The sequence below is a fragment of the Macrobrachium rosenbergii genome, chromosome 47, assembly GCF_040412425.1.
Source record: "Macrobrachium rosenbergii isolate ZJJX-2024 chromosome 47, ASM4041242v1, whole genome shotgun sequence".
In the NCBI taxonomy this organism is placed as follows: domain Eukaryota; kingdom Metazoa; phylum Arthropoda; class Malacostraca; order Decapoda; family Palaemonidae; genus Macrobrachium; species Macrobrachium rosenbergii.
Window position 1 is genome coordinate 19519638 of NC_089787.1, and position 13888 is coordinate 19533525.

The window sequence follows — 13888 nt, forward strand, 5'->3', positions numbered from 1 at the left end:
CCATGACCACCTAGGCGGTGGGGGGGAATCCCCCTCCCCATACAGCTATGGCTGCCCCTCTAATATAACCTGGCGATCAAAGAGAGGCGCTCCCATTTTTAGGTGGGCCAAAGAGAAAGGCTTACTATTTTTAGGGAGGCCCTCGACTATTTCTGTTAGATGAACGCCTTTCATTACAGCCGAGCGTACAAGATCAAGGGAGAAGTTATTGCTACAAAGTAAAACGTGATGTGACGGTAGAGTTTGAGGACAATATGCATCAGAAGGGGACGGATCTGAGCCTGGAATCACTCTCGGCTGCACAAAAACTTAGGTGTCTAGCCCTGTGCAAATTGTATAATAAATTATACCAAGGGTGCACCTACACTACAGTAAAACATGTCAAAAACGTGTCAATAGCTTGTTGCTTACATGTCAAAAACAAGTTGAAAACATGTCAACAACTTATTGGTACATGTCACAAACAAGCTGAAAACATGTCAACAACTTATTACCTACATATCACAAACAGGCTGAAAACATGTCAACAACTTACTGATACATGTCACAAACTGGCTGAAAACGTGTCAACAACTTGTTGCCTACATATCACAGGTTGAAAATATGTCAAGAACTTATTGCCTACATGACACAAACGTGCTGAAAACATGTCAACAACTTATTGATACGTATCATAAGCAAGTTGAAAACATGTCAACAACTTATTGATATGTATCACAAGCAAGTTGAAAACATGTCAACAACTTATTGATACATATCACAAGCAAGTTGAAAACATGTCAACAACTTATTGCCTACATGTCACAAACAGGGTGAAAACATGTCAACAACTTATTACCTACATGTCACAAACAGGTGGAAAACATGTCAAAAACTTATTACCTACATGTCAAAAATAGGTTGAAAACATGTCAACAGTTTATTGCCTACATATCACAAACAGGTTGAAAACATGTCAACAACTTATTGCCTACATGCAACAGACAGGTTGAAAACATGTCAACAACTTATTGCCTACATGTCAAAAACAGGTTAAAAACAAGTCAACAACTTATCACCTACGTGTCAAAAACAGGTAGAAAACAAGTCATCGACCTAAGTGTAGTATCAACCTTTCATAAATGCTCTTTAACTGTATGAAGCAATGGATAGGATTAGTCTCCAACATCATGTCTTGTGTATGCATCCATACTTCAATATAAACATGTCAAACACATTCAAGAACTTATTGCCTACATGTCACATACAGGTTGAAAACCAGTCAAGACCTGAGTGGAGAATGAATCTTTCAGACATACTGGATAACTGGATGAAGCAATGGTTAGGATTAGTTTTCAACATGTCTGTGATGCGTGTACATCCACACATCTATAAAATATGGTACATGTCAACGAGTTATCGCCTACATGTCACAAACAAGTTGAAAACAAGTTGTCGACCTTAAGTGTTGAACGATTTTTGGTAAGTAAATGATGCACTGGTTAGAACTTGTTGTCAACATGTCTGTGATGTGTATTACAAAAATATATATATATATATATATATATATATATATATATATATATATATATATATATATATATATATAAACATCAAGCGCACATCTCATCTCAAACACAACCTCAACATGTATCTCTCTCTCTCTCTCTCTCTCTCTCTCTCTCTCTCTCTCTCTCTCTCTCTCTCTCTCTCTCTCTCCCCTGCCCCGTTGTTGCCCAGTACAGTAGAATTCCGGTTGCAATTGGTATGGAGGAAAAGCCTCGCATTGGCGACATAGAATTTCCAAATAGCATTTAAAGGTGAGGGGCCGAGTGCTGGGTTCCCACTCCCCCCTCCCCTCGCCCCCCGTTCCTTCACCGCGTGGGCCACAAAGGGATAGGATTCCCTGTAGGACATTGTGTATGTTACCTGTCAAGAAAATATTTACTATTATTATTATTATTATTATTATTATTATTATTATTATTATTATTATTATTATTATTATTATTATTATTATTATTATAAGACGCACAGAGATGAATCCATATATTATTATTATTATTATTATTATTATTATTATTATTATTATTATTATTATTATTATTATTAACAAAATAATAAAACCTGTTTAATGGTAATTCTTATCATAATTATGAAATTTCCATATTTCTAATAATAATAATAATAATAATAATAATAATAATAATGATCATAATATAATAATAACAATAATAATAATAATAATAATAATAATAATAATAATAATAATAATAATAATAATAATAATAATAATAATTATTATTATTATTATTATCATTATTATTACTGGCAGTACCTATAGTTATAAAAACACAAAATCCAGTGTATTAATGATAAACATATTAGTGATTATTATGAAAATAATAACCAATAAACTACAAGAATATAGACAGGGATAATCAATATCAAATTTAGTGTTATTATTATTGTTATTATATTTTCATTATTGTTATTGGGGTAGTAACAGCTATAAACAAGTAAAAAATGTTTCTTCGGCGCAATCGAGGTTTCTGTACAGCGTACAATGCTGCATGAAACTTTCAGCCACGGCCGATGAAACTCAGCCACAGTCCGGTGGTGGCCTCAGCCACGGCCCATGAAATTCTGTACAGCATATAATGTTGCATGAAACTTTCAGCCGCGGCCCATGAAACACAACCACGGTCCGGTGGTGGCCTCAGCCACGGCCCGTGAAATTCTTAGCCGCGACCTACGAAACTCAGCCGCGATCCGGGGGTGGCATGTGTTGTTGGTGCCAGAAGTACAATTATGGCTAAGTTTAAACTTAGATAAAATAAAAACTACCGAGGCTAGAGGGCTGCAATTTGGTATGTTTGATGATTGGAGGGTGGATGATCAACATACCAATTTGCAGCCCTCTAGCCCCAGTAGTTTTGAAGATCTGAGGGCGGACAGAAAAAGTGCGGACGGACAGACAAAGCCGGCACAATAGCTTTCTTTGACGGAAACTAAAAGCAAGACTATTTTTCTAAAATAATCATAAAAATATTATTCATTACTCTCATGATTGGACTACAACAGCCATTACGAATTTCAGAGCATTTCATAACCTCATGCAGAAATTGTAATCACCAACCGCACAAAATCCGGCCACCTCCTCTCCCAACCGCCCAAACCCCAGAAACCCACCCTTCCGCCACCCCACCCCACCTCATCCCTCATTCCTCATTTGCCCGTAATGCTGAGGAGGAGGAGGAGGAGGAGGAGGAGGAGGAGGAGGATCCCTACCTCGCTCCATTATGACGATCTTGTGAGGCAAAAATGGGACGGCATCCTCCCTTTGATCTGAGGCATTTGTGAACTGGGAGAGAAACAATTAACATCAGTATTGGGGTGGTTCGCGTTCCGATGCCCGGGAAAAAGTTCGGGTGTAACGAGCAGCTTCGTGGCGATTAAAACTTGTTATTGAGAGAGAGAGAGAGAGAGAGAGAGAGAGAGAGAGAGAGAGAGAGAGAGAGAGAGAGAGAGGCAGACTCACCTCAGCAATAGGTTAGCTATTCCTATTTGTTTTCAAAGACAGCCCTCATTAAAAATCTGAAGCATTGAAAGAGAGAGAGAGAGAGAGAGAGAGAGAGAGAGAGAGAGAGAGAGAGAGAGAGAGAGAGAGAGAGAGAGAGAGAGGGGGGGCAGGCTCTCCTCAGCAATAGGTTAGCTATTCCTATTTGTTTTCAAAGACAGTCCTCATCAAAAATCTGAAGCATAGACAGAGAGAGAGAGAGAGAGAGAGAGAGAGAGAGAGAGAGAGAGAGAGAGAGAGAGAGAAACTTCACGGCAATAGGTAGCTATAGAAAGGTTTCATCAAAAATTTGAGGCAGAGAGAGAGAGAGAGAGAGAGAGAGAGAGAGAGAGAGAGAGAGAGAGAGAGAGAGAGAGAGAGAGAGAGAGAGACTTCACAGCAATAGGTAGCTATAGAAAGGCTTCATCATAAATTTGAGGCATTGAGAGAGAGAGAGAGAGAGAGAGAGAGAGAGAGAGAGAGAGAGATTCATCACGGCAATAGGTACCCATTCCAATTATGAGAGCGATGAAGTGAGAGCCCTTCATTTACAAAGATTGCTCTCATAGAGAGAGGAGGTCTCATCAGGAAGATGGGGACAGATATCCTAATTAAGAGAGAGAGAGAGAGAGAGAGAGAGAGAGAGAGAGAGAGAGAGAGAGAGAGAGAGAGAAGAGGATGACGACGACTCAATTAATGACAAACAAACGAAAAGACAGAAAAAAAAAATACTTCACGATCGACCAGAAGCCATGACACATTGCCACAGAGGTCGAAAGACCTCGGATGAGACGACAGGTTCATCTACAATGTTTGGGTCGAAAAAATAAAAATAAAAAAGGTCGAATTCGGATATTGGCTGCTGGAATGGTGTTCAACCGACATGGAAGGCGGTGTCGGGGGCTCAAACGCAATCATTCAACCGCTCGAGGAGGGAATATGACCGAAGTATGATGAGAAAGGTGGTGGGTGCATTTTAAACCCAAAGAAAGTGATGAGATCTCGAACGAACACTTTTGGAGGACTGCGTTCACAGAGAGAGAGAGAGAGAGAGAGAGAGAGAGAGAGAGAGAGAGAGAGAGAGAGAGAGAGAGAGAGAATTAGAGTTTCTGAGGTTTTATATCCTACCCCAAGAGCCAGTTTATGAGAATGAACACGAAATTTCATGAAAAAAATTATATAATATCGAACGAAATCTTCTGGAATGGGTTATTCTCACGGACGAACAGCCGAATGGGACGCAGAATCTGGGCGAAAATTTATGGGAAATATGGATGGATATTACAATATGATAGAACGAAGAGTTATGAAAATAGTTCGCACCAAACGTGGGAGTCGAATACATTGAATGAAATGTTATGAAACCATATACACGTCAAAGGGAAGTGATTTCAGAAGGTAATATATTGGAGAAGATGAATAGTACACAATGAACCGACTTGCAGTGATGAAAAGCAGAACGCGATGTTATGGAATGGAAACAGAACGAATAATATGATTAAAAGAACGAACAGAACAGAAAAACAACATTGAGAACTTTTTGTTAATAAGATCTGGTCGAAATTATGAAAAATTAGACCAAATTTTAAGGTTTAGGTTAACAAATTCCGATGCCTGAACGAAATCCTAAGAGAAACTGGGGGTTGAATTTCGAGAAAGCAGGACGGACAAAAATGAACTGAATGAAATCGACAGAAATATTAAAAGAAAAATAAACGAAACAATTAAAAAAATAAACTACAGCAAAGGGGACACGCCGCCCGAAAACGTATGCCGGGCCCGCTTCCGGTGGCCCCATCCCGAAATCTAATTAACCTCTCCTTGGCCCCCATAGGCCCGTAGCTAAGCCCCACCACCCTAACCTCCCCCCACCCCCTCTCCTGCCGAAATTTCATATGAATCCAACTATGAATTTTTGAAATGTATATTGGACAGTTCGGAAAAATGTCCTGTCAGAGTTGATAGCATTATCATATATATATATATATATATATATATATATATATATATATATATATATATATATATATATATATATATATATATATATATATATATATATATATATATATATATATACACACGACAACAGATTACAAAGTATTAGAACTGGCACAGTGTGCAGTGGTGGTGAGACTTCCGTGTGGTTTTCTGCGAAAGGAAATCAGTAAAAAAAGAAAATAATTTAGGAGGAAAAATTCGACGGTCCTCAATGCCCCCCCTCCAGTGACCCTGCCTGATCCAATATCGAGGAAGGACCCTTGGCATTGAATGTGACCTCATACCCAATGCATCAGAGACGAGGAAATTTGACATTATACAGAAGAGAGAAGGATATTGAATAAATTCTCTCTCTCTCTCTCTCTCTCTCTCTCTCTCTCTCTCTCTCTCTCTCTCTCTCTCTCTCTCTCTCTCTCTCTCTCTCTCTTTCACACACACACACACCGACGAATTACTTACGCAAACACCTGGAGAAGCTGCGATCACGTGCAAAACTAAAATAAGAATTGACCTCACTCAGTTAGAATTGATAAACCTAAGTCAATACCATTCAGCCTCCCCACCAATGCAGGCAACCCCATTCAATTACTAATTCAAGCCCTTTCCCCATCTCCCTAATCCCCAAGTGAGGAATGTAGGAATGTATCAGACCCGATGTATTTTCAGGCGTCAGGTTTAATGCTACTCAGTTTGAGAGGAGTTTTGTCTGGGATGCAACTGAAATGGGGAATCTTCTGGTCTGCAGATGCTCGAGCGAGGAGATAATTCATTTCTGCTCTCTGGTGATGCTGACGTCTCCTTCTAAATTCTATTGTGTCGGTTTTATTTCCTGTTTCCTCTTATTTATTTATTTATTCATTTATCACCTTTTCCTGTAACTTGTCTGTCTGTCTGACTCTCTCTCTCTCTCTCTCTCTCTCTCTCTCTCTCTCTCTCTCTCTCTCTCTCTCTCTCTCTGCAGGCTAATTTCCCTGTTTGGAGCCATCTTAGGTTAATTGTCTGTTGACTGACTGAAGATTCAGGAATAAAAACGAAAGAAAAAGAGATAGAGAGAGAGAGAGAAGAGAGAAAGAAAGACACAAAGAAATGGAAGAACGAAAGAAATGGAAGAACCAGGGACAAGACGAGGCCGAAAGGATGGAAAAGCCCTCGCGTGCCTGAACCACATGCAACCAAAACCACCAGATGTCTTCGGCAGAAGACTCCCGTACATCAAGGGGCCTTTGTAACTAACAAGAGAGAGAGAGAGAGAGAGAGAGAGAGAGAGAGAGAGAGAGAGAGAGAGAGAGAGAGGGTGGCTGCAACAGCCCTCACGCTGTGCATAACGATGTAGGAACAAGAGCAACCCCCTCCCCTGCTATAGGGCGCGAAGGGTTCCTGGAAGGCTTTAGGGCGAGGCAGGTGGCTCCTTCATTGAGGTTTTCACGAGGGGGCCGGGTCGGGGTGTTGGTCCCAGGAGGGCGTCAGGGTGAATTTAAGGAGAATGCAAGTGGAAAGTGAATTTGGGAATTTGCTCGTCGTGATAATTGTTGCTGCTTGACTTATTCCATTCGTCTACAGAGTTGATCTGTTTGTTTCTACTCGCCTCAACGACCGGGGATTTTTGGATCATCGTTAGAAATATGAATGTTTCATTAGGAATGAGGATATTTCATTAGGAATGAGGATACTTCATTAGGAATGAGGATATTTCATTAGGAATGAGGATATTTCATTAGGAATGAGGATGCTTCATTAGGAATGAGGATATTTCATTAGGAATGAGGATATTTCATTAGGAATGAGGATACTTCATTAGGGATAAGGATAGTTCATTAAAAATGATGATACTTCATTAGGAATGAGGATTCTTCATTAGGAATGAGGATATTTCATTAGGAATGAGGATACTTCATTAGGGATGAGGATAGTTCATTACAAATGAGGAAACTTCATTAGGAATGAGGATATTTCATTAGGAATGAGGATACTTCATTAGGGATGAGGATAGTTCATTACAAATGAGGAAACTTCATTAGGAATGAGTATACTTCATTACGAATGAGGATGTTTCATAAGGAATGAGGATACTTCATTAGGAATAAGGATATTTCATTAGGAATGAGGATACTTCATAAGAAATGAGGATACTTCATTAGAAATGAGGATACTTCATTAGAAATGAGGATACTTCATTAGAAATGAGGATACTTCATTAGGAATGAAGATACTTCATTAGGAATGAGGGTGTTTCATTAGGAATGGGGATACTTCATTAGGAATGAGGATATTTAATTAGGAATGAGGATGTTTCATTAGGAATGAGGATATTTCATTAGGAATGAGGATACTTCATTAGGAATGAGGATATTTCATTAGGAATGAGGATACTTCATTAGGAATGAGGATACTTCATTAGGAATGAGGATACTTCATTAGGAATGAGGATATTTCATTAGGAATGAGGATATTTCATTAGAAATGAGGATACTTCATTAGAAATGAGGATACTGCATTAGAAATGAAGAGAGTTCATTACAAATGAGGATACTTCATTATAAATGAAGAGATTTCCTTAGGAATATGAATATTTCATTAGGAATGAGGATATTTCATTAGAAATGAGATATGTCATTAGGATTGTGGGTATATCACCAGATATGTGAATATTTCGCCGAGATGTGGATACTTCCTTAGAAATACAAAAAAATAATCAATTACAATGTCGGGGTCAGGTTTGTCATTTTGTCAAGTTTATCACGTAGAGGCCTTTTTGAGTCGCTACTTTACTTCCGTGACATATTGATTTTTTAAATTATTTTTTTTCAATTACTCTGAAGCTTATATTGACAATTCTTCTTCAATCTGAGTGACCTATCTCAAGTCTTTGTACGGAGGGTATATAGTATAGAACAGTATAGAACCATTACTTTGTGTAAGGTATATATGTATATATGTATGTATGTATGTATGTATGTATGTATGTATGTATGTATGTATGTATGTATGTATATATATATATATATATATATATATATATATATATATATGTATACACACACACACACACACATATATATATATATATATATATATATATATATATATATATATATATATATATATATATATATATATATATATATATATATATAAATTACTCTCAGACATCTTGATGGCATTTAATCCAATAATAATAATAATAATAATAATAATAATAATAATAATAATAATGTCTAGACATCTAATTGCCTATATTATTAACATGTCACCATTTAAGATTATATTCTGATTCCTCTAATAACATCAGACCCTTTTCGCTTTCATAATGTCAGAAAATTTCAGAGCAATTTCTCACATTTTTCACAGCTCAGAACAGATCAAAACGCTGTTGAATGGCTAAAGCAGAGGCACTCACTGTCTGACATATTCTACAAAAACTGTCTGACAAATTCTGCAAAAACTGTCTGACAAATTCTACAAACAATGTCTGACAGATTCTACAAAAACTGTCTGACAAATTCTGCAAAAACTGTCTGACGAATTCTAAAAAAACTGTTTGACAAATTCTACAAAAACTGTCTGACGAATTCTACAAAAACTGCCTGACAAATTCTGCAAAAACTGTCTGACAAATTCTACAAACACTGTCTGACAAATTCTAAAAACACTGTCTGACAAATTCTACAAAAACTGTCTGACAAATTCTACAAAAACTGCCTGACAAATTCTACAAAAACTGTCTGACATATTCTACAAAAACTGTCTCACAATTTCTACAAAAACTGTTTGAGAAATTCTACAAAACTGTCTGAAGCAAATTCTGCAAAACTGTCTGACAAATTCCACAAATGCTGTCTGATAAATTCTACAAAAATGTCTGACAAATAGTGCAAAACTGTCTGACAAATTCTACAAAAACTGTCTGACAAATTCTACGAAAACTGTCTGACAAATTCAACAAAACCTTCTGAACGATGAACCTAAATACGCAGAATCCACTGGTCACTTATTACCAGATACGTAATGCAATTGTAATAACGACAATGCCCTCTTAATTAACTTTTCCATTTCTTAATTCTTTTTGGATACACTTTTCTCTACAAAGCCTCAAAAATCCTTAATTTTGAAGAGGACTCTAAGATTTAAGGTGGTATATTAATTTGAAATCTATTTTCTGAATAATAATAATAATAATAATAATAATAATAATAATAATAATAATAATAATAATAATAATAATAATAATAATAATAATAATAATAATAATAATAATAATAATCACTGGCCTCATACAGTGATAAAGATCTAAAGAAGTCATATAAATAATATAAATAAGAAGCTTCACTTGATAATAACTAATTCTGAGTAGAAGCTATCAAAAAAAAGACCCCCACCCCCCAAAAAAAATGTTAAAACCACCAGCTAAAAAGTAACCTGTATTATGTATGAATGCGCCGACATTTTGCAAAGAGGCGGTAGTGAAACAAAAAGAAAAAATAAAAACATGAAGATAAATGACACCTCTGGCTGGAGCGAGGCGCCCCTCGGGAATATGAGAACGGCTCCCCTCTCGGAAGGCTCCTGCTGGTACATCTTTAACCTCCTACAACTTTACCTTTTCCTCGTCTCATGTTTATCAAGCGAGAAGGTTTTATATCCTTTCTCCTTCGCCCCTTTTTTTCTTACCTCTTATCCTGAGGTTAACTTTTGGAGGTGTGTATGTATCATCTTTTTGACCTGCTGCAGAGGTGGTTGTGGTTTTAGGTCGGTTTGTCTGTGTGTCAGGCTGTTCTCCTGTCTGTTAGGGGGGGGGAATATATAGGCTTGGATTACAGCCTGGTGCAGGATGTAGGATACAGGATTTTTTACTGAAAAACAGGCAGTTCTTACACAAAAAACAGAAATATGAGTAACATAAGCCATATTCATAACATTGCTACCTCCATCCTAATTTTATTTTAGGGGGGCGGTGTCTGTCTGTTAGGAGGAATATATTGGCTTGGATTACAGCCTGGTGCAGGATTTAGGATACAGGATTTTGTGGTCACAGACATTCAGTGAAAAACAGGCAGTTCTTACATAGAAATCAGAAACATGGGTAACATAAGCCATATTCATAACTTTGCTACCTCCATCCTAATTTTATTTTAGGGGGGCGGTGTCTGTCTGTTAGGAGGAATATATCTGCTTGGCTCACAGTCTCGTTCAGGATTTAGGATATAGAATTGCTGCAGTTACAGATATGCACTGAAAGAATTGGAATATCCTACATAGAAAACGCGAATGCAACAGATCATATTCGTGAGCATGCTACCTCCACCTTAAATTTTTAGGGGATGGGGAAGGGTGGGCCAAGAACAACGTAAATGGTTACCAGCACTCGGGTAACAAATACAGATACCTCGTACAATTCATGAAGGAAAATTAAATAAGAAAAACACGAATAATTAAGAATATTTAAGCAACTGTGGAACTCTCTCCCTCGTATGCATCAACAAAGGTATAAATGTACAGAGCCAGGGACCTTCCTTTCAAAGGGCAGAGGATTTTAATCCATGGAACACAGAAGCTTGGGCAGAATTCCATTTAGGCCTACTGGGCACCGGGAGAAAACGGATGTCTCCCAGATAAAATGGTGCAAAGGTGGAATGACAGGGGTCAAGACTACAAAAAAATTTTTAAAAATTTTCTTGTTTTTATGAGTTCTAAAAGGACAGTATGAACGATTTGCAGACATATTTGATATTTAGAACATAAACATTGATAGATTAACAAATAAAATGGTCCTAAAATAAACTGTTTTGATGATAAAATCCGAATTTGCAAAACGACACTGAATGCAACTGAAACCTACCCCTTAATATTCAGGCCTGGGCAATTCAGGGTCCTTAAAAACAATCAAGTTCACCATTTAATTCAGAACTAGAATTTGGCTAGAATAACGCCGTTGAATATCACATTAGTTCACAAAATATTAAGAACAGGTTTGAAAAGGCTATTAACTTAAAAAAACGGATTACTTATCGTCAGCAAAATAAGGTAAAACGCAGAAAATATAAAGAAAAGACGTATGAGAGAGAACATAAAAATTACACTTACAGAGAGATAAATGATGTGTAACGAATGATAATGAAACAAATAAAAAATAAAATATATAAAACATAATAATGTACTTATAATATAGAGCTAAATTAGGCTGACAAAATGGAATATGTGCTAATTTAAATTTACTAACCGAAAGATAAAAAAGGAAAAATAATGACATGATGGAAAAGATACATCACAAACATTCTTTATATATATATATATATATATATATATATATATATATATATATATATATATATATATATATATATATATATATATATATATATATATATATATATATATATAATATTCTCAAAAACTGAAAAAACTCTCATGTGACATCTGGCATCTTTGTCGACGAACTGAACGATAATTCAAATAAATACCACGAAATTTTCACTCCATGTTTAAATAGCTTTCAAAGCTACAGTAGGCAAAGTTAAGAGCATGTACGATATATCCATCAAAAATTTATCCACTCACAAGAATTATGTATTACGAAGTATCCTGTATCTTTCTCTCAGGATATAAAAATCTAGAAAAATCAGGATTCAAAACGTTTCATGAAAACATTGCAGCACCTGGCATCTCTCAAAACGTTACATGCAGATGCCAGAAGCATCAAGACGTTCCAGTAACATCCACTCAAGTACCTGAAACCTAAACAAATTGAGACTAGACTGTGGCAACTTCACCAGCAAACGTTTCACCCGAAGGGAATGTCCGGCACCTCCAGCAAGCAAAACGTTCAGCAACGCGTTGAGAAAGGCCAGGCAACAAAACTCGGCCCAAAAACGTTGAATAAGGCGTAAGGAAATATCTGGCATCTTTCCCCCCCTTGCGGTTCCCAGAGCAAGTGATTTAGGAGGTAAGCAATAACCTCTCTATTAGCTGTGACTTGTGCGGTCCATTCCACTTTGTTTGGCGAATTGCCCAGCACCCACCAAACTTTATTCCCCCCTTTTTCCCTGCACTCCAGAGGCCCTGGTCCCCACGCGCCCCCTTGCCTCCCTAGCCAGACGCCTGGTGAAGCCTCCTTTCCAGAGAGAGAGAGACAAAGAGAGAGAGAGAACCTCACAGTATGCTGACCTAGCAGAACGCCGGGCCGATCCCGCGATGCAACAAGATGGCATGTAAATGCGTAGGGATATTTTCCTCCACCCCAACAAAAAAGAAGGGGGAAGAAGGTAAAATTGAGCGAAAGTCCCCGAGTCATTTTTAAAATTTCTCGCTCCATAAACCTCAAAGTCTTGGAGGTGCAGAAGATTGGTTGGGGGGAGGGGAGGGGGGTGGCTGGATGCTGGAGAAGGGGTGAGGAGGAGGAGAGGAAGGGAGAGAAAGAAGCCTTTTGTTTTATCGCGGCCATAAATCGGTGGAGAACGCAACCGGTTGATTTATTTGGCTTCAGAAAAGAAGAAGAAGAAGAAGAAGAAGAAGAAGAAGAAGAAGAAGAAGAAGAAGAAGAAGAAGAAGAAGAAGAAGAAGAAGAAGAAGACGAGAAATAATGCTGGGGATCTTATTCAAGAGGTGAAGAACTTGTGGGTGACGGATGAGGTCAATATCCATAATCCAGCATTGTAAGGATGCTGTCGACATATAGTGGGCGATATTGTTCGTTTTATGGAGTCATTTCGACAAAGGGTCGATCGTTGGCCCGAGAGAGAGAGAGAGAGAGAGAGAGAGAGAGAGAGAGAGAGAGAGAGAGAGAGAGAGAGAGATATAAATTTTTATAACTGATCATTCCTAATTCATCCCTACAAATTGTTACTGACCTCGTTTGAGAGAGAGAGAGAGAGAGAGAGAGAGAGAGAGAGAGAGAGAGAGAGAGAGAGAGAATATAAATCTTTATAACTAATCTTTCCTAATTTACCCCTACAAATTGTCACTGACCTCGTTTGAGAGAGAGAGAGAGAGAGAGAGAGAGAGAGAGAGAGAGAGAGAGAGAGAGAGAGAGAAGGCTAGCATATAAATCTTCATGACTGATCTATACACGTTCCTACATTTGACTAGGTTAGCTATCAGCTGGGAATAGGTTTATTTGGTTAGCAATCTAAGTTAGGTTAGGTTGGCTAGGTAGGGTGACGGTTAACTTAGGCTAGGTTGACTGGGTTAGGTTTGGTTAGGTTGGCTAGGTTAGGTAAGGAAGGTTAGCTTAGGGTAGGTTGGTTAGTTTAGGCTAGATTGGCTATGTTAGGTTAGGTTGGTTAAATTAGATTAGGTTGGTTAGGTTACGTTAGGTTGGTTAAGTTAGATTAGAATGGTTAGGTTTAGTTGGCT

General features: G+C 37.7%; 1 protein-coding gene across 1 annotated transcript in view; it reads left to right on the top strand.

Moving 5' to 3' along the window:
* LOC136830879 (GATA zinc finger domain-containing protein 21) overlaps positions 1-13888 on the top strand; it is a 41444-nt gene that overhangs the window by 20987 nt on the left and 6569 nt on the right. Inside the window, exon 2 of the mRNA XM_067090851.1 lies at positions 13020-13188. Coding sequence (XP_066946952.1) covers positions 13020-13188 — 169 coding nt within the window. The remainder of the gene's footprint in view (positions 1-13019; positions 13189-13888) is intronic.